Source organism: Spodoptera frugiperda, chromosome 13 (genome assembly GCF_023101765.2).
Source record: "Spodoptera frugiperda isolate SF20-4 chromosome 13, AGI-APGP_CSIRO_Sfru_2.0, whole genome shotgun sequence".
Classification (NCBI taxonomy): Eukaryota; Metazoa; Arthropoda; class Insecta; order Lepidoptera; family Noctuidae; genus Spodoptera; species Spodoptera frugiperda.
In genome coordinates, this window is record NC_064224.1 from 1048499 (window position 1) to 1073659 (window position 25161).

Here is a 25161-nt window from a genome sequence, read left to right on the forward strand (position 1 = left end):
GATGCGTGGGATCCGTCCGATGCGTGCGATCCGACCGATGCGTGCGATCCGTCCGATGCGTGCGATCCGTCCGATGCGTGCGATCCGTCCGATGCGTGCGATCCGACCGATGCGTGCGATCCGACCGATGCGTGCGATCCGTCCGATGCGTGCGATCCGACCGATGCGTGCGATCCGACCGATGCGTGCGATCCGACCGATGCGTGCGATCCGACCGATGCGTGCGATCCGACCGATGCGTGCGATCCGTCCGATGCGTGCGATCCGACCGATTCGTGCGATCCGTCCGATCCGTGCGATCCGACCGATGCGTGCGATCCGTCCGATGCGTGCGATCCGTCCGATGCGTGCGATCCGACCGATGCGTGCGATCCGACCGATGCGTGCGATCCGACCGATCCGTGCGATCCGACCGATCCGTGCGATCCGACCGATCCGTGCGATCCGACCAATCCGACCGATCCGTGCGATGCGTGCGATCTGTCGGATGCGTGATATCCGTCCGATGCGGGCCTGTGGACGCTTGTCTTTAATAAGATTTTGTACTGAGAAATATGTAGGTATAGGTGGATACTGTGAGCAGAATAAAACAATCGTATGACAAGCACAACGTATATTCGCAGACTGGCGCGGCGGTTAACAATCCTAGACGAGCAGATATTTACTTCCTACCCACTTAGTCTAAATATTAATACTAAATTACCTACATACATCACATGATGATTTTCCCCCCTCAAAAAAAAGGGTATTCAGTTCCTAACACCAATAGGCTAAGAAAGATCACCAAAAAAATTAACAAACGATCTTTTTGCTCTAATTGAAAACCCCCAAAAACAACTTAAAACCTACAAACTCAGACCGATCATTAGAAACTTTTTTCTGAAAATTAATATAATTTCGTAAAACATTAAAAGTTAGTACTTAATTTACTTTTTTACTCTAACATCTGGTTGGAACCCGCTTATATACAGGTCCGCCCTATATTACTACAATCAAGCTTTACATAACCAGTGTATCATGGACTCGCTTTGTATGGTCTTTCCTCACATTCAACGGTCAGATTATATGGTTTTTTAGCTTGATATGTAGTGGCCAGCAGATCAACGTCCACTTTTCATTCTTTAATCGATTTTCAACAATATGGTTAGGACATTAGGTCGAAAATCCTATGACATAAATTGGCAGATTTGTATAGCTTGACCTGCAACCATCTGTACCTAGTTCGCTAATGGTGATTGATGGTCTTAATGACGGACTTGGAGGATCCCGTTTGACCTCTAAGTTAAATCTGGACTAGCGGGATTTTATATAGCGGTAAATATTTTATTTTTTTACCGAGAGACTGAGTGAATCACTTAGTCTCTCTCGGTAAAAAAAAGTTTTTTAGTTTTTTTGTGGTAGTGTGTGTTTAATGGGTTGGTCTGAAGATATTTTTATCATGGTACTGTATGGACAAACTACCTTACAATAATATTTGCTATATTGCTAGAGATATCCCCGAAGGGGTAGGCAGAAGTGAACATTACGCCACGTAATGCCGCTATACAGTATACACTCAGTTTTCACCATTTGCGTTATAAGTTCCATGTAATAGGGGGTGAGCCTATACATTCATAACTATCCTAAAATTCAGCCAACGAACAAAACCAACTACAGTATGCCACAAGTTATACCCATCTCTTTCACTCCTACCATTCCAAAAACTTATGTTCCACTCTTTGAACTGTCACAGATAAAGAAATAAAAAGGTACTTTAGTGTACTTGGGCCCTTAATCTTAGATTTGCCTTTAGGCTGGTTCCAAATTAAATTGATGTTTTTGCCGGATATTAGATCTTACCTCAAGTGGGTCACAAGGGGCTGGGCAGAGACGTAATTTGATAAAGTTTTTGGGTTAAGCACACGATTGTTGTAGATTAGATATTTTTTCTCTCGTTGTATTTTTAGACGCTTTTTTTTTATTTTTTGGGTCATGTTAAGATGTCTCTGTCTCAGATGGCTGGGCGACGGCGATACCAGCATGAACCGGCTCTTTGTGTTATCCATAAATTGTTGCTTTGAATCAGGGTATCATATTATGTATTTGAAATTTCAGATTAGGTAGAGTCATTGGTGTTTTAAACTACTTATAAATTCTCATTTACCAGATGTTTAACGGAAAAGCCTTTTGTTGATATTACATTGTAATTGTGATTGCCTTTGATCAGCAGTAGTCGCTTACAGGCTGTTAATGATGAGTGAAAATTAACTTGTTTTTGAGGGAAGAAAATCATCCAATGACTTCTCCTACCTTTTGCGAGGTGAGAGGCAGTGTCAGACTATTACTGATTAAAATCCACCCCATTCCCACTCCTGTTTTTCGAACCGGATCTCTGGTAACTCGCTAGGTAGTCCGTTAACACCTCCGTCACATATTCCTTTGGGGAGAAACATTAGACGAGTACAAACTTAATACATTTGATATACCGACCATCAAAATTAAATGCAGTCACTACATTTCAAGTATACATCAACCTTTACAAAACCAATATAAATTGACCGTTGAATGTACGCAAACCTCAAAGAAAGCGAGACCATAATAAATTGGTTATGCATAGCTCGATATGCAGTGTGTACGTATGTTCCAACTCAAAGATGAAGTCCCAAGAGTATTTAGACTTCACTTTAACCGGATGAAACCGGATTCAAATAGGACATGTTGTATGTTTGTATTGCAATGTCTATATTACTTCGTTTCAATATCAGATAGGTATGCCAAGATCTATTTCGATTGCTATGATGGTCGATTGATCCCAAATGCGACTTCTGCGCAAATCATTTTAATTTTGTTTTCCTAGTTTCAGGGGTTATTTTTGAGTCTCATACATTTTAGAAGCAATCAATATGAATTGCTGACGTAATACGAGTATGATATAAGCCTTTTGCTATATATTTTTATAAGGCTGATCTGATCACGCACTGCTTTTGATTTGGAAACGATGATAAACGATCAGCGCCGCCAATGGACACCCGCAACACCAGAGAAGGCACAGGTGCATTGCCGGTGTTTTAAAAAGGCCCTTATAATTTTTCTTGTGTTAGAGTACATAATAATAAATAATATTCTGATAATAATAAGTAACGTCACTAGTTCTATTTGGTTAGGTTGGGAGTTAAGGTCCAAAAAATAAATGGTTATTTCATTTGTCTCTACTGTAAGGTGCTTTTCCACCATATATGTGTTATGTAATGCTACGAAGATGTACTAGCTAAGTTGTGAAACTATGTGACCGTTTCCGTAAAGTAGTGTGCGATCCAGCTCGAGTAAATATGCTATAGTAGGGAAGCCATCGTACCACGTATCTTTCCATATAATAACCCCTAATTATAGGGGACGCATTTCTAACGCCTCCGGTGTTTCAAGTGCCCATACGTGGAGGTGATTGCTTACCATCAGGTGATTCGTCTGCTCATTTGCCAGTTTATTCCATAAAAAAGCTATACGCATCTGTAGCAACGTAGCATAGCACATCTGTAGTGGAAAAGCACCCTCAGTCTCATAAAATATGTAATACACAACGTTTTGATGTGTCTATCATCCATATTGATCCAGTTGAAAATAGTGATTGACTACGTTCAGATTGCAATATTGATATTGGCTTTCAATATTCTGTTTAGCTGAGCAATGTTTATTCTGTGAGAGTTATATTGCTTGTCTAGAACAGGGGTGGCCAACTTATATGTATTCGCGATCGACTTTTTTTCTAAAAGTTCCTCGCGATCAACTTTTTTTTATAAAAGTTTTTTTATACAAAACTAGCTACTTCCACGCGGTTTCACCCGCTCTGCTCGGCTCCTATTGGTTATAGCGCGATGTTTTATAGCCTTCCTCGATAAATGGACTATCCAACACAAAAATAATTATTCAAATCGGACCAGTAGTTCCGAAGATTAGCGCGTTCAAATAAACAAAAAAAAAATTTCAGCTTTATAATATTAGTATAGATATTTATATGTACACATACTTTAGTACTAAAAATTTTTAAGATTTTTCTTAATTTCTGGTCCGCGATCGGCCAAAACTGCTCTCGGAATCGACCGGTCGATTGCGATCGACCTGTTGACCACCCCTGGTCTAGAAGATTGTTTGCGGTATAAGATTTGTGGTATCGTCTAGTAATAAATTGGGAGTGACTTTTAATGTCTTTGGTGATCTAGACGAATTAGTTTTAGCTTTTTGTTGGTTGGTTTATTTATTGGCATTGCTGAGTTATTTGTCGTGGCGGATCGATAGTTAAGGCGCCTCGATAGTTAGGGCGCCTGCTTCTTTGGTACTTTTTTTTTTGAGAGAGGACAATCATCCTTTGACTTCTCTCGCCTTGGACGAGGTGAGAGGGAGTGTCAGACTCTTACTGACTATAAACCGCCCTATCCCTACTCATGCTTTTCGATCTGGAGCCCCGGTGACCTGCTAGGCAGTCCGCAGCTCCGGGGCTTTTTTCATACTTGCTACGTAGCAGAGTTAGGTTTTCCGAGTTATATGTTCTATCTAAGATTATCTAGACTACGCTGTTATGCCTATCCAATGGGATGGAAAGGCCGAGACGCAAATCAAATGCTGTAAAGTCAAAATCAAAGCATAATATATTATTTCATCCAAATGGTTTACAAATTTTGTCAAAACATCAGAAAATATAGAATAGTGGAGCTTAGTGACAGTTTCAGAGAGTAACTAGCGACAATTCGATCAATAATTCAGGCAAAATAAAAATTTTATACACTAAAAATATATATCCTAATAGTAGATAGGTACTCACTTGATAGAACCGTAAAAGTAAGAAATTGGAAGAGCACCTAAGTTTTAATGTCCTAGACTAGAGGATATTTTATTGCCTTGTAGATGGAATAGCGACTTATGAGATTGAAATTTCGATCTTTTTATTATTTATTTATATTTTCTTATGATATAAGCCGGTAAACAAGCGGACGGATTACTTAATGCTAAGCAATCGGCGCCGCCAAACACCAGAGGTGATGCAAGTGCGTTACCTGTCTTTTGGGGGTTAGGAATTTAAGGGTTGTAGGAGAATCAGGGATTTTGAAGAATGGGAAGGGGTAATTAGGCCTCCGGTCTCACTCACATAACGAAACACAACGCAAGCGTTGTTTGAAGTCGGTTTTCTGTGAGTCCGTGGTATTACTCCTGTCGAGCCGGCCCATTCGTGCCGAAGCATGGCTCTCCCACACTTAAAACTATTCATTATGCTTGACTACTTGAGATCAAGTAGCCATTATTTAAAACTAGTCAATATTACTACCACTATGTTATAAAAACAGAACACACGAGAATACTTTTTTTAATAAAAAAAAAATTGTTCTGAAAATACAAAACACGAGGTACCTAGTACACAAACTTCGACATTGACAATAGTTCGAGAACTTTCGTCGCAAATGGCAATAGCTGAAAGTTCTGCAAATACCGTAGTAGTGTGGAACTCGGGGTCTATTATATAATGGCGCTAACACTTTGTTGTTTATTATAGTAGGTTTGTTTTAAAACTATTTCTATTAGAGCTAGTGTTGGTCGAATGGTTGCAAATTGAATTGTTAATGAAGCCGTTGTTTTGTTTGGTAATTTTTGATGACAGCAAAGAAAATATACAGATTTTTATCATTACTTTTTGAATACATAGATAGCCTCATGCCTGTCTCCCATGGGGATGGGTAGAGATAATGTAACGGTAATTGCTTGTTTAAATTGATTAAACGCAATTTAAATTCCAGCTAAAGGCCGGCAACGCATTTGTAACGCCTCGAGTGTTTCAAGTGTCCATGGGCGGCGGCGATTGCTTACCATCAGGTGATCCGTGGGCTCGTTCACTGGCTTATACCATAAAAAATTGGTACGAATGTTACATACTTTTTTCGCTTCATCAATAGTCATCAGTCTTTTCATTACTATATACTCTAGCTTTCCATGATTGTAATGGTGATATAATACGCATGAACTATACATATAAACCTTCCTCTTAAATCACTCTATCTATTAAAAAAACGCATCAAAATCCGCTGCGTAGTTTTAAAAATTTAATCATAGAAAGGGAAATAGGGACAGTAAAAGCGACTTTGTTTTATACTATGCAGTAATAATGCTGTACTTATAATTTAATTTACATAAATTGCTGTCTATGACCTCAAGAGAATAACGTAAAATTTGGCTAATATTATGCAAATTCGAGCACCGCCTTAGCTGTTTGCTCGGACATTAATAAATGTTCTGGAAACTTCCATCGTATTTACTCGAAGACTTTTCAAGAAAACTTTTAGCTTGTTTCGTGTTTTGCGCTAAATTTGAGTTTGCCTTTTACTTATATTGATAACAAACTTAGAAACAAGAATATAAAGTTATGAGTGTTGGAGTAAAGGAAGGAGGTTAAATTGTTACATGGAAATATACCTGTTTTTTTAAGAGGGGAAAATCATCCAATAACTTCAATCGTGCTTGTGCGAGGTGAGAAGGAGTGTCAGACTCTTACTGACTAAAAACCACCCCGTTCCTTCTCCTGATTTTCGAGCCGGAGCCCCGGTAACTCGTTACGTTGTCCGCCAGACTAAGACGCATCTGCTTCTTGGTCGGGATTTTCGAATGTAGGTAATGACTACATTAACTGGCTGTGTCGTTGGTCGAGTGGTCGCATGTGCGAAGAGTACCCGGGTCGGGCAAAGTAATGCAAGGCGTTCTTCGATTGTTCGTAAATTTCTCTTTAGTAGCACGAAGTCTGGAATTGTGCTCGATATACAATGTGATAGGGGTGGGTTCAGCCCCTCATATTATATTTTTTATCGATAAAATTAGATGTAGTACTCAGCCTTAACGGGTTAGAAGTCTCACCCCTATCACATTGTTTAGTAATAGGCTGACCGTATTACATGGGGCTTATAACACAAATGGCGAAAAGTTGTTATTGTACAGCGGTATTACGTGCTGTAATGTGCATCTCTGCCTATCCCGTCGGGAATAAAAACCTACAGTAGTATAGGTACATTATTTTTTATATATTTAAACTATAACAACAATTAACAATTATAATAAAACCCACCATAAGTTCCGAACTCATTCAGATTACAGCGCCCAAACTATTACAATTCAGTTAGAATAAATTAAAACTTCGCCCGCTAACATGGATTAGCATAGTTACAACTGTCGGCCGATAGATGGCGGTTATATTAATTATATGCGTTTCGAACACCTGGGAATATGGAAGTTTGGGAACGGTTCGAAACTGTTAGAGTTTTAGAGGATTATGTTGAACGGAACTTTGTCCAATAGTGGGACAAACGTATGCACAATTTCAGCTAATAGACTTAGTACTTACGTAATTGGGAATTCTGGTTAATGGATTAGTATAATCACAAAGATAGTGTTGAGGTTTTGTGTTACGATAACTGTTCTGTTCGAATTGCTGTTGAGGTTTTGTGTCGCGAATGAAAAAAATGTTCTGTCCAAGGATTTATGACTCAAAGTCAAAGTCAAATCATTTATTCCAACTTAACCATAAATAGTTGACATAGTTTACTTTTGAAATTTCAACGAATAAAGAAATAAATAATAGTCTGTCAGTCTGTCTGTCAATGAAGCTAGGTGCTCTTTCCAAAGTGTAGCTTCGAATGGAGCAGAACGAGCAAAAATCTCCATTCGTTACTCTTTTAACAAATACGTAAATGTTTACAATTTCTCAGATACATTTCAAGTATGTACAAGTATTACAAGTATGTACATTATGCAATAAATAAATAAATGAAACAAAATACATTTTTCCAATGGTTTCAAAAGACTAAGTTTCACTGAAGCTCATAGTCATAGGCACCAACTACATTTAGTACCTACTACTAGTACATTTCTGCTAGCCCATTAACAAGTAACAAGCGCAAACCTACGTTACATAAAAATTGTACTCGAAAACGAGCAAACATCGTAAAGAAATGAACACAAAAAGTACTTCAATAACTTAAAGTAGGCAAGTACATAAAAAAAGAAACTGTCTCCTTAGTAGCTACATATTTATAAAAGGCGAACATATATATGTCTATTCGTTCGCAGACGAAATAAAACTTTCAAAGATCCAGCCACGAAAACAAGGATCCATAAAAAGCGTCACGCCTTTTATCTCCGAAGGGGTAGGCAGAGGTGCACATTACGGCACGTAATGCCGCTATACATTGAATACCCACTTTTCACTATTTGTGTTATAAGTCCCATGTAATAAAATGCAACTCCTCTAGTGTTGCGGATGTCCATGGGCGGCGCTGATCGCTTACCATCAGATGACTCGTTTGCTCGTTTGCCACCTATTCCATAGAAAAAATAGGGGGTGAGCGTACCTATTGGGATATACTGGGCACAATGCCAGACTCCGGGCCACAACTGAGAATTGTCGGAAAACCGAAAAAAGTTCAGGAATACTTTGTTCGACCCGGGAATCGCACCCGAGACACCTTATCCGGCAGTCGCACTTGCGATCACACGACCAACGAGACTGTCTTAGTAGGTATATATTTATAAAGAGCGAACATTTAGGGTTCGTTCACACAGACCGGCTCGGAGAGGAGAGCAAACAGAGTTTGAAGTATTGGTATTAAGGTTAATTTTTTAATGTGCACTGTTAAAAATGCTTAAAGGCGCTTGGTGTGAAATAATAAAGGTTTCGTCGCGCATAAAGGTGTAAGGAGGATAAAATTTATGAAATAGTTGGCGACTCCGCTGCGACCGACTCCAAGCGTATATTATGATCCGATCTGTGTGAAAAGAAAAATGCACGCCGATGCTCTCCGAGCCGGTCTGTGTGAAAGAACCCTTATACGCTTCTATTTCTTCACAGACGATATAAAACTTTCAAAGATCTCCTCCTCCACGAAAACAAGGGTCCATCAAATATTATACGTAAACATAGAAATAGTAAAATTTTTCTGGGCAAACGACTAACTACTAATAAAAATGATGACTCTGTTTGTACGTTCATGTTAATGGCGTAAGTTATGGTATTGTGATTGATTTGGCCATGAATAAATTCGATATTGGATATAGCTTTAATAAGAGGTAGTGTTGTATTTGATGATTATAATACCTAGTGAAGAAATTTTGTATTTCGGATCAGTAAATTTAATTTGAAAACATAAAGAACTTAAATAAACATTTACTTTACTCTACATGAAGTGGTTCACAAATACGTACTATGCGTCCCTCGTTAATGAAAACAATTGTTATCAACTGTGTGAACGACTGCTGACATGCTGCTCATGAATATGTGCCTCTAGCATGGATTGAAACTAGTCGAGTTCCTTGTCAAACAGTTACGTGAGTAAGCCGATAACATAATAAATAATTTAGTATGTCTCACGAAAGTTATAATAAAATAAAAGTAGAAATGGTAATAAATATGTTCTTCTCTGCCCTCTGTCCTTGGTGACATTATATTAATTCCGAGAACCAAAGAAAACCGCAGGTTAATTGATACTAAAATCAATAGTTCCATTAGGGCAATTAATATCGCAGAATTGTACCTTTACCATTAGTATAGGGGTGCTTTTTCACCTGAGATGTGCTATGTAGCTATGTTACGAAGATGTAACAGCTAAGCTGTGAAACTATATGACCGTTTCCACTGATACTAAGCTATATAGCTATGCGAGTAAGATGCGCTATGAAAGTGCACTGCCGCAAAGTATTTGTTCGAGGAAGATGCACAGCTCGAGTATGCGATGCATCGATAGTAGAGAAGCCATCCATAACACGCATCTATAGCACGCATCTTTCCATATAAAAAACATAGCTTAGCTGAGTCCGTTTCCACCAATGCTAAGCTATATATACCAATGAATATGATTGGTGGAAGCCAAACGCTTCCACAGCAACGTAGCATAGCACATCTCTGGTAGAAAAATACCGTTAAAGGTGTACCTTAATGGGAATAGGATACCATTGAAAGAATCAGAACAGCTGGTTTAAAAAGTGAGTGCCATTTTTGGCAGTCTTTATTGATACTTTGGACTTTAATGTCGAAATTTTAGAGGCTATTTTAGAATGGTATAGTTTATGTGTAACGGTAACATTATTTTGTTCAGTCATTATGTTTTTTATGGAATAGGGGACAAACGAGCAGACCGGTCACCTAGTAGTAAGCGATCAACACTGCCCATCGACACCCGCAACACCAGAGCAGTCACATAAGCGTTACCGGCCTTTTAAAAAGGAATAGTGTTGATATAGAGCGTTTAAGATGTTATTTTTTGTGGTATAAGACGGTAAATGAGCAGACAGATCACTTTTTGGTAAGCTATCACCACCGCATGGACACCTGAAACACCAGAGGCGTTACAAGTGCGTTGCCGGCCTTTTGAGGGTTAGGAATTTAAGGGTTGTTAGGGAATCAGGGATTGGGAAGGAGGGTAATTGGGCCTCCCGTAACCTCACTTACACTACACAAACATTGTTTCACGTCGATTTTCTGTGAGGTCGTGGTATCACTCTGGTCGAGCCGGCCCATTCGTGCCGAAGCATGGCTCTCCCACACTTGATCAATTTGTAATTACAAATTAGAAACAAAATATTTATCAACAATACGATGTTGTAAGTCTTCCTTCATTCATCTTTGTTTTCACAGAGTAATAAGGAAACAAAAACAATAGCCAAACTGTTCTATTTTTAAAATTCTAATGTTTCTTTTTTTTGTTTTTCGCTGGCTTGGCTTCGGTCTACACGGGTCGACTTTTCCAATATTCTTTTTGCATTGAAATTAGTAAAATGGAAAGTTTATACTAATTGTAAAAATGGAAGCAAGTCATTTTGACTGGGCTACTATTACACTAACCAATTCTGAGTTCTAAGTCCAGGTTCTTGGGTTTTATTATAGATAAAACTTACTTTGTGTTAACAAAGTATTTTTGGAGTTATTGATATGAAACTTGACAACAATAAAAAAAATCACCGCTTACTCACTACGTCGCGCAGCCTACGTCGCCACGTCTGCGCACACTGCTCATGATGAAGAGTCCCCTGTGACTCGAAACTAGTAGAGCTCAATTTATATACGTGAGATATTGTATATTTCTTCAGCGACTAACACGAAAAAGTCATCCAGTGTGAACTCGACGATATTTAAAAATAAAGTCTTCCTTATTTAAAATAGACAAAAGAATGTTACAAATAAAACACAATAATCCCATTCGTAAATAAAAACATTAATTAAAAAATATAACATACTGATGTTTCCTCAAACAAAAATTGATTCTATTGACTTTACAAACAAAGAGCTGTATAACAAAATAATAACATTTCAATAAGGTCCAGTTTTTAATGAACATGGGATTTTGATAACATTTCCACCATCTTGTCATAATAAATAACGTTATTGTCTTTTGATTTTCGAAGTGATTATTATTATATTGGCAGATAATTATGCATTGAATATATACAATATAAGACCTAATTGAGCTACGGACTACGTACGGGGCTCCGGCTCGAAAAGCAGAAGGAGGAGTGTTTAGATATAAGTCCGAATGTAGCAACTACTATCTCACCTGATGGTAAGTGACGATGCGGCCTATGATGGAGTACGTCTGCCCATAAGCAACCTGTTCGCTCGGACTTTGAAGACACCCAGGTTATAACCATTAGGAAACACAGACTCCGGCAAGGAGTTCCACTTCCTAGCAGTTCGCACAAGGAAGCTTGAAGCGAAGCACTTCGTGCGAGTGGGTGGGATATCTACCATGAAGCGGTGACGCTTCGCCGATTGTCTTGTGGTTCGAAGATGGAAAGGATTTGGGGGAATCAAGTTGTGCAATTCCCCCGCACACTCTCTAAAATATTCAATTCGACTGCACGGTTGGTGCGGTGTCTGGGCAACTGGCTGCCGCGCAACCGGTAGCGGGTTCGATTCCCGCACGGAGCAACTCTTTGTGTGATCCACAAATTGTTGTTTCGGGTCTAGGTGTCATGTGTATGTGAACTTGTATGTTTGTAAATGCACCCACGACACAGGACAAAATCCTAGCGTGGGGCAACGTTTTTTTTTTTAAATAATTACAGAGTTAAATATTTAAGTAAATAATTAAATTTAACTGTGAAAAAAAAGTAATTAGCTGTCACCGAGTTACGGATTAAGTATTCATTTGACGCACGAACGGTTGACGGGCCGCGCGGGCCGGACGGACGGCAGTCGACCCGTTTCAAGTTATTTACAAAAATTACACTCTTTATTTTTAGATATTACGTCGTAAAGTCAGATCGGTTATTTTTCCTGGAAATTTTTCTTTTTAATCTTTATTTATTTAGGAAATTTTAGCAATATATTGCGCTAGTTTCAACGTTACTTGATTCAAACTTAAGACTTAATTACTTTTAGGCACCCTACCTCACGACCCCAATGAGAACAATTTTTTCAACACTTTAAGTTAGTTTTTATTTTCAAATTTTTATGTTTCTCTCGCTTCTACCAAGGCGGGAGAAGTCATGGGATTAATTTCTCCCACCTAAAAAAATCAACTTGGAAATTCTTCCACATTGCGAGTACACATGAGTGATGCTAACTGCTTACCATCAGCTGAATTGTCTGCTTATTTACCTCCCTATCCTAAACTCTCTTAATTGTCATAGACACTCTCAATCTACCACCTAAACAGCCCTGGAGCTGCAGACTGCCTAGCGGATAATTATGGCTCCTGCTTGAAAATTGGGAGTAGGAACGGGGTCGTTTTTAGTCAGAAAGCGACTGACACTCCCTCTCGCCTCGCCCAAGGCAGAAAAAGTCATTAGATGATTTTCCCCCGCAACACCTAAAGAGCACATCAAACAAACACACAAACACATTACAACATAATTATTTATTCTAAACCCTCACTCATTAACTTGTGATCAGAATTATCTTCATTACTGAGGGTCTAAAAGGTCGAACCTCAAGGGATCTACTAATGAAGGTCAATGTACTATTGACGCGGTTCAATTAGTTAAAGGGAAATAATTAAATTGTTTGTATTGATTGGAGGGTAGATAGGTAATGTAGTGTTAGTTGAGTGCGACTGCCGTACGCTACATAACTGACGATTTATCTGTGCAGTTTTAGCTGTACAGTTGAACTGTACGGTGAAATCGTAGGTACATACGGCAAACACACCTTCAAGTAAAAATTTTTGTTCTACACACCTTATGGTTTAACTGTACAGAACGACTGTACAGTTAATTCGTAAGGTGTGTAGCCTGCATAACGCATACTGATAATATTCGCTGCTCTGATCAGGCAAATGTTTGTGGGTCCTTGACTCCACACTAAGATTCCCTATATTGTGACTCCCATTCTCTTTTAGTCAGAAAAACGGTACAATGAAAAAGGAAAACAAGATGATAATGTTTAATGCAATTAAAAACATCATTTTAAAGTTGTCTTCTTAATATAAGACTAATTATTATGAAAGTGTATAATATAGGTATGTGCGAGTGTGTGCGTATGTATGTGGTGTGTATTGTGTAGTGCAAGTGTATGTGCGTGTGTTTTTGTTTGGACTACTTTTCGCAATAAATGTCTAGTCGTCTTATCAAATATAATAAACGTATCTGTATTATTATCAGTATCGTGATTCCTTATCAATTGCATGTGATGTGTGTCATCGACTAGCAATCGCACGTGGCCCTATTGTTAACTAAACTAGGATTTTACGCAGTACCTAGAAATAGTAACAAATAAAATGACATAGAAGATCTCAATTTTTATTGTCCTCTAGGTTATTTTCTTTTTCTATCGCTTCGACTGTAATGTCAACTAAACTAGGATTTTACGCAGTAACTAGAAATAGTAACAAATAAAATGACATAGAAGATCTCATTCCTAAAAGGTTTAAAAATGTATGAGGCGATACACATTCAAAATCAATAATAAACTTAAAATGTAAACTTTTAATCGTAGCTAGGTCACTCTAAGAAGAAACTGACGATTAGCAAAAGCATTCAAAAGTAATCTTCTCTTCAAAAATCATACGAAACAGTACGTGGAAATTGTGCAATTTCATTGTTAATTGTTCAAAACCTAGATTTGGCTCTGCGCCACGTATAGCGGTGGACTCGATGTCGAAATCGAAAATCCCAATAACAATTTATCAGCTCAATACACTTTGAACAACGTACGAGAAAATGTGAGAAGGTTTTTCTTCTATATATTATTTTACAATATTATTATTATAGTATGGTTGCTTTTCTACTAGAGATTAAAATTTACCACACACACACACAACTTCACGCCTTTTATCCCCGAAGGGGTAGGCAGAGGTGCACATGCACATTACGGCATGTAATGCTGCTATACAATGTACACCCACTTTTCACCATTTGTGTTATAAGTCCCATGTGGGGGTGAGCCTATTGCCATATACTGGACACAATTCCAGACTCCGTGCTACTACCGAGATTTTTTTCGAAATCCGAAAAAAAGCCCAGTAATACTTTGCCCGACCCGGGAATCGAACCCGAGACCCCTTGTTCGACAGTCGCACTTGCGACCACTCGACCAACGAGGCAGTCTCTAATTATATTCGATTAAGGCTTGGTCACAAATGGTACGTTGCTGTGGATGCGTTTGACTTCCACCAATCATATTCATGGGTACACATAACCTAGCACTGATGAAAACGGACTCAGCTAAGCTATGTTTTTTTTATATGGAAAGGTGCGTGCTATTCCTACTATCGATACATCGCATACTCGACCTGCGCATCTTCCTCGCATAGCTACATAGCTTAGTATCAGTGGAAACGGTCACATAGTTTCGAGTGACCCAAGCCGCTGGCAGAAGCTAGTGATAAAAGTAATTGCTTTTCGGTGTTTAGTAATAAGTAGAGACACGTAGTCCTCTAAAAAGGAAAATGTTGTTGTATTTTGAATGAATAAAAGACATTGGAATGGTCAAACCCTTTCAACGTATACGAAACCTATTTAGCTTATGTTTTGTTAAATATTTTGTGAGTACCGATGATTCTAGGAAAATTAACAATATTTCATTGAAACGAATATTTTCAATGAACTTATGTTATTCTATGATAATACATGAATGGAATTTATAACGTAAATTGATTGTAAATACGAATTCTAAGCCACATAGCAACTGAATTTATGTTTACGTTACATTAACTTTGATTATTCAATTCTGAAAATAAGGTTATTGTTGTAAGCGATTATGTTTTAACAATAAATTGAATTTCCGTACACTTTATGTATACAGGTTGAGTTTTTTAAGTAGTTGATTAAATTTTTTATTACATGTAATAAATATTGAAATCCTTTTTTTTTTAATAAAACTCGTTTTTTGTCATCACCTGTTTGCGGCATTTGAGAGCATGTCTAGATTATAACAGACTTGCTAGATGCAAGCTTTTTGTATTCAAACTATAATTCAGTTACAATCACTTAACACAGTATTTAACTGTAATGCCTTTCCTCTTCTTCTTTTATAACACCCACGTGATTCCGATACTACATGTAAAATAGAAGAACAGTCGCAAACAGAAAAAAATAAAGGAAAATTCTCACCTGTACAACATCCTCTCCTGCCTCTCAGCTTCCAAATAGATCCTGTAGTACATATACAGCATGATGACTCCCGGTATCCAAAAACTAACACTACTCGACACCACAGCATACACCTTATTCACAGTAAAACTGCACACATTTGGGAAACGCTTCCTAAAGTTCAAATGATCTTCGGTTGTGTACCAACCCATGAAAATTGGGAGAAAGGAGACTAAAGCTGGACTGCACCAGACGACTGCCAACATAATCCCCAATTTTGCTGTCGTCATTATCAGGGGGTAGTCCAAAGGCTGGACGATGGCGTAGTATCTGTCGACGCTGATACAGCATAGATGGAGAATGGACGCCGAAGAAAAATACACGTCCAAGGAGTTCCAAACATCGCACATGAAGTAGCCAAACAACCATTCTCCGTTTGTGATTTCCACGCTGAAGTTGAAACACATCGCCCATATCGCCACAAGCATGTCAGCCAGGGCTAAAGATACGACGAAATAGTTCGTGATCACTCTCAGTTTTCTGTGTCTCATCACCGATACTATCACGAGCAGATTTCCAAATATCGCAGCCAGTATTATAAAGAGCATTATCAAACATTTTAGTATCACTAAAAACACTATTAGGGGATCATCCTCAAACTGGTTTGAGTACACCAAGTCGTTGGTCGTCTCATTAACTTCCAAAGTCTTGTTAACGTATATATCCGTCAGATACATTGATGTAGACAAATCTGCGATGTCAAAAGTAAAATTGTCAGGTTCCAAAACGATTTCTAGTTTCATGTTTCACATTTTTTTTCTCAGGTTCCGTTTACTTGTAGAAGAGCGTTGATGTGTGGTTCCGGTGAAATCATTTCCATTGTTGTTACCTGCAAAAGAAAGTAAGTTAAGTTTCTTTTGTCGTCAAAAATGTTCGAAAGGGATTATTGTTAGTCGTTTTGCGCCCGTTTTGACATCAAACAGGTGCGCGTGTTTTTGATCAAAGAGAAATCCACGCTTTTATTTTCAAAGTACAGTAGCACTTTGGTCTATTGTGCGATGCGGCGATACGAGGAAACGAGAAAAATCTTTGTGTGTTTACTTGTAATCGTAGTTTTATCGATATGGATTCGGAGAAATATGTGAATATGTATGACTGTGTGTTGTATTCAATGTTTTGTAAACAAGGTTTTTTTTTTTATTTCATTGAAACCTCAGACTAGAATTCAAAGTTCGAGAACCAGGTTCAGGGATTATTCACCATGTTTAGTTTTGTTTTCTACACTGAAATTTTATATGAATATAACTAAAAAAAAAAATCTTTTTCATGCAAGACGAATATTAAAACCAAAAATATCCATAACCGATGAGCGTGTATGAAAATACTGATAACTGTTGATGAAGTGAACATTCCATTGTCTCTGCCTATTCCCATGGGACACAGGCGTGAGGTTATGTATGTATATAATTTACATTCACTGTAGGTCCGTGATAAACATCACTTAGAACTTATATTTTTTCTCCCTACCTTATGTAGTACAAGACTCATCCAGTGAGTTCATCCTAAATTCAGATACTCAAAAACTCAATCAACTCAATAATAAATAAACCAGCTTACATAACAAACAAACATACATACACACACACGGCTCTCACGTGACGATATTTTTATAAAATTACATTTTCATTGCCACTGGTCGAAAATATGAAACAGGCCGGATCATAATTCTGACCATTCACAATAAAGCCCATGTTATAGGTAGTGAGCCTATTGCCACATACCGGACACATTTCCAGACTCCGTGCTACTAATGAGAAATTTTAAAAAATACCGAAAAAAGCCCAGCATTGCTTCGCCGGGCCCGGGAATCGAATCCGAAACCCCTTGTCAGGCAGTAGCATTTGCAACCATTCAGCCAACGAGGCAGTGAAAAATTCAGATACTCAAAAACTCAATCAACTCCATAATAAACCAGCTTACATAACAAACAAACAAACAGACCTCACACACACTGCTCTCACGTGACAATATTTTTATAAAATCACGTTTTCATTGCCACAGGTCGAAAATATGAAACAGACCGGATCATAATTCCGACCATTCACAATAAAGCCCGTATAATAAGGTAGTGAGCCTATTGCCATATACTGGGCACATTTCTAGACTCCGTGTTACTCTGAGAAATTGTCGAAAATCCGAAAAAAATGCAACAATACTTCTCTCGACCCGGAGATCGGACCCAAGACCCCTTTGCCGTCAGTCACAATTGCAACCACTCATTCAACGAGGCAGTCAAAAATTCAGATGTTCAAAAACTCAAAACTCAATCAACTCAATAATATATAAGCTTACATAACAAACTAACAAACAGACCTCAATCAAATTACATACAGACCTCACCCACACGGCTCTCACGTTACAATATTTTTATAAAATCACGTTTTCATTGCCACAGGTCGAAAATATGAAACAGGCCGGATCATAATTCTGACCATTCACAATAAAACCCATGTAATAGGTGGTGAGCCTATTACCATATACCGGGCCCAATTCCAAACTCCGGGCTAATACTGAAAATTTTTCGAAAAGCTGAAGAAAGCCTAGCAATACGTCGCCCAGCCGAGGAATCTAACCCAAGACCCCTTGCCAGGCAGACGCACTTGCAGCCACTCAACCAACGAGGCAGTCAAAAATTCAGATACTCAAAAACTCAATCAACTCAATAATATACCATCTCACATAACAAACATACAAACAGACCTCAATCAAATTACATACAGAGCTCACACACACGGCTCTCACATGACAATATTTTTATAAAATCACGTTTTCATTGCCACAGGTCGAAAATATGAAACAGGCCGGATCATAATTCTGACCATTCACAATAAAGCTCGCATAACAGGCCGCTCTCATGAATATGTAAACCTTCTCTTTGACACAAACTCATCGCGTTTACGTGAAGATTAAAAAAATCGCCCCTGAAAATTGGTTGGGTGTGGTCACAGTGGGTAGAGAACAGCGATTGATAATTTTGAATGTTCAATGTAATATTTTTTCATCTGTTATGTTATGAGTTCTATTGTGTTAAGGGGTGAGCGTTGTCATTGCATTGTGATTTAAACATATTTTATACTAGTTTCTGGACGCGGCTTCATTCATTTTCCCGTAGGATAAAAAGTAGCCTATTTGTTATTCCAGACCTTAATCTGTTCTAAATTACACACAAGCTCATAAACTTTAGCATTAGTGAGAATATATTAGCTTCTGCCCCCGGCATCACCCAATTTCCCGTAGGTTAAAAAGTAACCTATGTATTATTCCAGACTTTAATCAGTTCCAAAATTTATCCCGATCTCATCAGCCGTATTGAAGTGATTGAATAATATACATTCACACAAACTTTCGCATTTATATTAGTAAGATGGAACATTCAACTTAACCTAAAATGTATTTTACATTTTAATTTATTTGTATAAGTTAGTACACCTACTTATTATAAGTTGATTGATTTTATCAAGAAGTTACTTTATTATCAAAAACAATATTGACACAGTTGAAGGCATGTAGTAAAACTTCACACTGAACCCGTTTAATATTACATTAATAATTCTCACCAACAAGAAAATGTAGGTCCAGAAAGTGTAACATAAAGGCACTCAGTTGGTTCGTTCAAATTCATAATTTCGTACTTTGATTTAACGATAAGTAGTCAAATAGGTTTCTCCCTACAAGAAGCTTGTTTAAAAATAACGATAAATCATAAAAACATAATGTTACCACAAGAAAAAATGTTCCAATTTGTTGCTATTCAAACTTAATACTACCAGCTGTGCAATCATCAACCCGTTTGCAAAGAAAATATAAAATCAAGAGACTTATATTACGTAATAAACTCTGATGGGCTACACTTGGCGCCACGCCAGCCGCTACGCCGCTACGCTGCTACGCCGTAGCCGTAGCAAGGCCTCATATACAAAGATTATAAAACGCAAATGTAGGCATTACCGGTGTGTTCTGATAAGCAAATAAAGGTTTTTTGTGAAAGGATTGTTTTAATAATGGGTTTTTGTGTTAAATTGAGCTAAAGAAGCTCGAATAAAATGTTTTTCGACACATTTGAACGTAAAATATACTTATTATTTTAACTTAATTTATCCTCTGGAGAACATTTTCAGTGTCGAGATAACATAAAGTCGGTTTGTTAGACGGAGAGTGACATAAATCGTAAATGTAATCATATATTGTGAGGTTATTTTCCTCGTGGCAACAGACAAATGTACATACATATATATTTCATACTACCTTCTCTTACTACTTTGCCAATTTTATTATTTATACCTTAGACGGTGAACTTTTCAATATTTACTTGGCAGATATAGGCTTAGTGTTTGCTATTGAGAAACTCAAAATAGAATACGCCTATCACATTTTATTTATTCAAGCGAAAACTGAATGTAGTGCTGAACTAAAACTAACAAAGAATAAGTAAATAGACTGTCCTACTGTTATATGCAAGCTTGATTTGTGAGCATAGCAAGTGTGGGAGAGCCATGCTTCGCCACGAATTGGCCGGCTCGATCGGAGTGATACCATGGCCTCACAGAAAACCGACGTGAAACAACGCTTGTGTTGTGTTTCGTTGTGTGAGTGAGTTTACCGGAGACCCAACCAGACTTGCTCCTACGTAGGCCGCATCATCACTTACCATTCGATAAGATACAGTGAAACCTTGTTAAGTGACACATCAAGGGGTCTTTAAATTCGTATCACTTATACAGGTATTCCACTAACCCTGTGTCTCAGATAACCAGATATAAAAAATATTTGTCTCATTTACAGAGGGTTCCATTAATAGACGTGAGAATACAGGTTATTTCAGATAAAGAGGAGCAATTCTTAAATAAGATAATGTGTTATGTGCACATTGTAATTGAATAAGAATAAATAAGCAAACAAAACGATGTATCTCAGTTACTGAGGTTTATGTATTTAATATTACCTTGCTGTCTCAGTTATAGAGCTAATTATGATGATAAACCGTAAGAACGGATCCCAGATAAAGAGGATCACTGTAGTAGCTAAATATCCCAACAAATATATAAAAAATAATAAGTTTCAGTACATATCCGAACTCCCATATATTGAAAATTTCAAAATGATAAAACAACTTTTCAGTACCTAAATACGAGTACTATAACAGGTTTGATATTCTATTACACGATCATTTTATTTCACTTCCGACATATTAAAACCTCTGACCTTTCAAGCAACAAGCTCCCATTTCGCTCAAAAACTAAAGCACGTTCTTAAAAAGACGTAAAACTTCACGTGGGGGGGGGGGACAAGAGAAAAGGAAATTGCTTTATTTTCTTACAAAGTCTTTGAGAGTTTATCTTGTGTGAAGCATACAATGTCTTTTCAAAGTTTCCAAGTAAATGTGGTTACATATAAGGGCCTATGCACACCACGTTTTTTAAATGCGCCGTCGACACGCGTTTTGGAAACGCGCGTCGCCGGCGCGTTTTTCTCCTGCAGAGCAGTTTGTTGTCGTTTGTATCGATACACACGCGCGTTTGCATCGCGTCTGTTTCGCTACACAAGCGCGTCAGGTGTGCAAAGGTCTACAGGCTGCGTTTAACTTGCGTGCGTATCGCGTCTGTATCGCTACAAACGCGCGTCGACGGCGCGTTTAAAAAACATGGTGTGCATAGGCCCTAATTCTGTCTTGTCTTCTATATACATATAATAAAATCGTAGAAAAGTGCTGTCTGTACATTGAAAATAAAAATAAAAAAATAGCAGGGGTTATTGTTATGTCGATGTCGAACCCAAAAATGTAATTAACTTTTTTTTTGTCTGTTTGTCTGTTTGTCTGTTTGTCTGTTTGTCTGTTCGTCTGTGCGCGCTAATCTCAGAAACGGCTGATCCGAGTTGGATGCGGTTTTCACGAATATATTGTGGGATGCTTAAATTTACATTTAGTGTTTGTTTCATGTCAATCGGTTCATAAATAAAAAAGTTATGTCAAATTAAAGAATCACGTCGAACATTCTATGCTTATACCATTAATCTCCGCAACTATTTGACGGATTTGGTTGAAATTTGGTACAGATATAGTTTAAAACCTTAGAAAGGACATAGATATATTTTTATTTCAAAAATCAAAAAATAAAAATAAGAAATAAATTATTTATAAATAATTCTATGTCGATCGTTACACGACTTCGGTTCATGTTATTGTTTTAATTCATCGAAAAAAAGTAAATAAATAGTAAAAAGGTATGAAAAAAATTATATCAATATAATTAAACTTTTAATACAAAGAAAATGCCCGAACGGAGTATAAATAAATAATCCAAGTTGTCTTTATCCTCGATAGATGGCGTTGGGATCGAAATAGATCGCGCTATGGTTTCGTTACATTCATTTGGTTGGGTATCGGCCGAGCGCTTCGGTACTATCGTAGAAAAGTGTATTATCAGTCGTATGATTATTTGTCTGTAGTGGTCCTGCTGTTTCGTATATTCTAAATTGGTTTCGTTGTATTTGTCAATTAATAAGTTTATTTGTTGGGTTTTCCTGGTTTTTTGGTTAAACTATTTAACGTAGGTTTAGTTTGATATCGATTATTAGTAGTTACTGTAGTTAGTTTTTTTAATAAAATTGTAAGTCTAATTTTTTTTAATTAGATTAGATTTAAGTCGTTTCTTTTAAATTATTTAGTTTAAGCTTGGTTATTATAGCATAGAGGATAGGTTGTAATATAGTTTCTTTTTTAATTGTTATATATTCGTAATTCGTAGCTTTCTTTAGTTTTAAGTTAGTTTAAGTCCGTTTTTAAACTATTTTTTCAATGCCCTAAGTGAGTATACATCTATTAAATTCAAACGCAGAGCTCATTATGTTGATTTTTGAAGAGTTCCCTGGAATATCTTCCACATCTCATTTTTGAAGAGATCCCACGAGATCGGGAACTATGTGGTTAAAACCAAAAATTTGCCGGAAGTCACTATTCCACGCGAACGAAGTCGCGGGCAAAAGCTAGTCTATAATATATTCGTAAATGTGTTTCGTATTACATGTTACGGTTTTATTTAGATATCTTGTCGGCTTTAGCAGACGGTTGGAGTGGTTATTTGAGATGTTGTAATGGAAAGTAGGACTTATATTGTGAAATAGTGATATACGTACTATAAGCATAATGTTTCGAGATGTAAAATAGAACTTGTAATATAAAATAGTGGTATAAGTGCCTAAGTGTATAAGGGCGTTTTTACAGTAGAGATCTGTTGTGCTACGTTGCTGTGGATTCGTTTGGCTTCCACTAATCATATTCATTAGTACACATAATATATTGGTACACATATACAAATAATTTGCATACCAAATCATTTTATTTAGCTCTATATAGGGTGACTGGTAATTAGTGAAGGATATTTAAACACGTGGTTCTACTTATGATTACAAACAACTTTCCCAGAGAAACTTTTTTTGTATACTCACTAGTTTTATTTTTATCACAATAACAAAATTTCGCGAGGCGAGGCGCCCGCGGCTACATTATCGGAAAACTAGTAACTAGGTAGGTATTTTGGAACTTTAGCTGCTAACAGCTGATCATGCGAAAGCATGCGCGCGCTAAAGATTTAGTTGTTTTGTTATTGTAAAAAAATTAAACTAGTGAGTATACAAATAAAATGTTTGTAATCATGAGTACAATCATGTGTTTAAATATCGTTCACTAATTACCAGTCACATACAATATGCTATTAAACATCAAGTTCACAATATTCATATCAAAAATAAATAAAACAAATTAAGGTTAATCTCTACTTTCACAACAAATTGATCTGAAAACAATTTATTAACGAACTCATTCAAATTAATTCCAAAATGTATCAATAATAAAACAATCCAAAGATTTATTAAATCAATGAAAAACTGACACGCTGAATATAGCCTACAACCATGCATTTCAATTTCAAAACTATTTTTTCATTTCCGATCAAAAATGTTTCATTACGAATTCTCCTGAAATTCGTGAAACAATCGACTGACGTGTTTCAGCGAAGCTCGTAACTTTCACACGTCATACGTTCCGTGAAACGACTGCAAGGTTGTTCTTAAGTACATGGGTGTAAAAAAACATACAAACAATATTTTTTTTCACTAGGATATCTGGCAAATTCATTGCATATAATATATACCGTATGGAGAAACCTCTTATGGCTTAATTTAAACCACATATTTGTTATCATCTTGGCTGACAATATACGAAAAATGAGCGAAATAGGCCCAGTAGTTAAACCAAAAAGTGCATTATTCTCTTTGAGCTAATTTGAATACTCTTTACAAATACGGCATTATAACAGCCGCACCGCTTGTCCGTAACATTCCAAGACAACCTTCAAGATTACTTTGGTAGTCAAGAAACATGAAGCTGATGCCACAGAATTTAATACTTGCTTAATTTCATTATTTATTATGTCGATTTTCGTTGAAATATTTAGTTGTATTATTGTTCTGTGAACGACTACGATTACTACTTATAGTTTCATTTAAATCATATGAGTGATCTCCATACTGTATAAGTAAACCATAAAATAAAAATACAAAAAAAAGAAAAAATACAAAAAAAAAGAAAATAATCTAAAAACCAAAACTCAGCTCTAACTTTTACAATAACGTTTCGAAAAATTAACATAAATATGAAATAAATAAAACTTAACGATTTTGGAAATGTAAAACTGGAAAGAGAACGGTGGTAGCGCATATTTTTAGAATATTTTATTCATTTTATTTTTCTGCACGAAAATTGATCGACGCGACATCTCGTGGGAAATCTACTGCTGAAGTTTATTGCCTTTTATAATCGAGTGAAACGAGCGGGACTGGGATCATTCCCGAGCAAGGACTTAGCGCTGTGTCAGCTGAATTTATAACTCCTGGTAGGTATGTCATATTTTATTATTAATAGGATTACTTATACATAGGTAAGTTATAAAGAGTAAACATATATATTTAAGAAATTATGAATATTTTTTTCTATATGTCTGAAAATATACCAGCCGTCGTTACAGTTACCAGTTATTGATCTTTTTGTAATCGACTTCAAAAGAAATAGGTTCTCAATTTAATCTGTATGTATGTATGTTTTAGCGCGATTATCTCGTGTTAGACTTAGTCGATTTTGATGCGATTCAGCATAGTATTTTTCTGACTTATGAGAAGGCGAATTAATGATCAAAAAAATAGATAGACTGTTAATAAAACTGAAGGCGGTTCCATTAAAAAACAAAGTTTTAAATAACTTTAATTTAAAAAATGTTCACATAATACAAAAGGTCCTTACAAATACGAATAGCAAATATTAGCGCTTTCAACCAAACACACCCACAATAGGCATAGACTCCCAGCTTCGTTATACAAAATTAATTCTAATAAAATAAAACTCTACGTCGTATGTTGAATATTTAAGCCACGTATTTATTTCAGACCTTATTGTTTCTTTTTATTTCATTCTGCGTAAAAAAAGTTATGAAAAAAGGATTTTTTTTTCAGCTTAAAATTTTTCATGTTAGTACTTTGGGTTATTAAATATTTAATTTTAATATAAGCGCAGTGGCT

At 36.9% G+C, this 25161-nt stretch overlaps 2 protein-coding genes across 2 annotated transcripts in view; one reads left to right on the forward strand and one right to left on the reverse strand.

Annotated features, from left to right (window-relative positions):
- LOC126911326 (uncharacterized) overlaps positions 1-9373 on the forward strand; it is a 502576-nt gene extending 493203 nt beyond the window's left edge. Inside the window, exon 2 of the mRNA XM_050697999.1 lies at positions 9330-9373. The gene's annotated coding sequence lies outside the window, so the exon portion shown is untranslated. The remainder of the gene's footprint in view (positions 1-9329) is intronic.
- The window catches only part of LOC118270548 (octopamine receptor beta-1R-like), a 115043-nt gene that overhangs the window by 35017 nt on the left and 54865 nt on the right, over positions 1-25161 (reverse strand). The window contains exon 2 of the mRNA XM_035586161.2: positions 15553-16420. Within this exon, the coding sequence (XP_035442054.1) occupies positions 15553-16334 (782 nt within the window). The 5' untranslated portion in view covers positions 16335-16420. The remainder of the gene's footprint in view (positions 1-15552; positions 16421-25161) is intronic.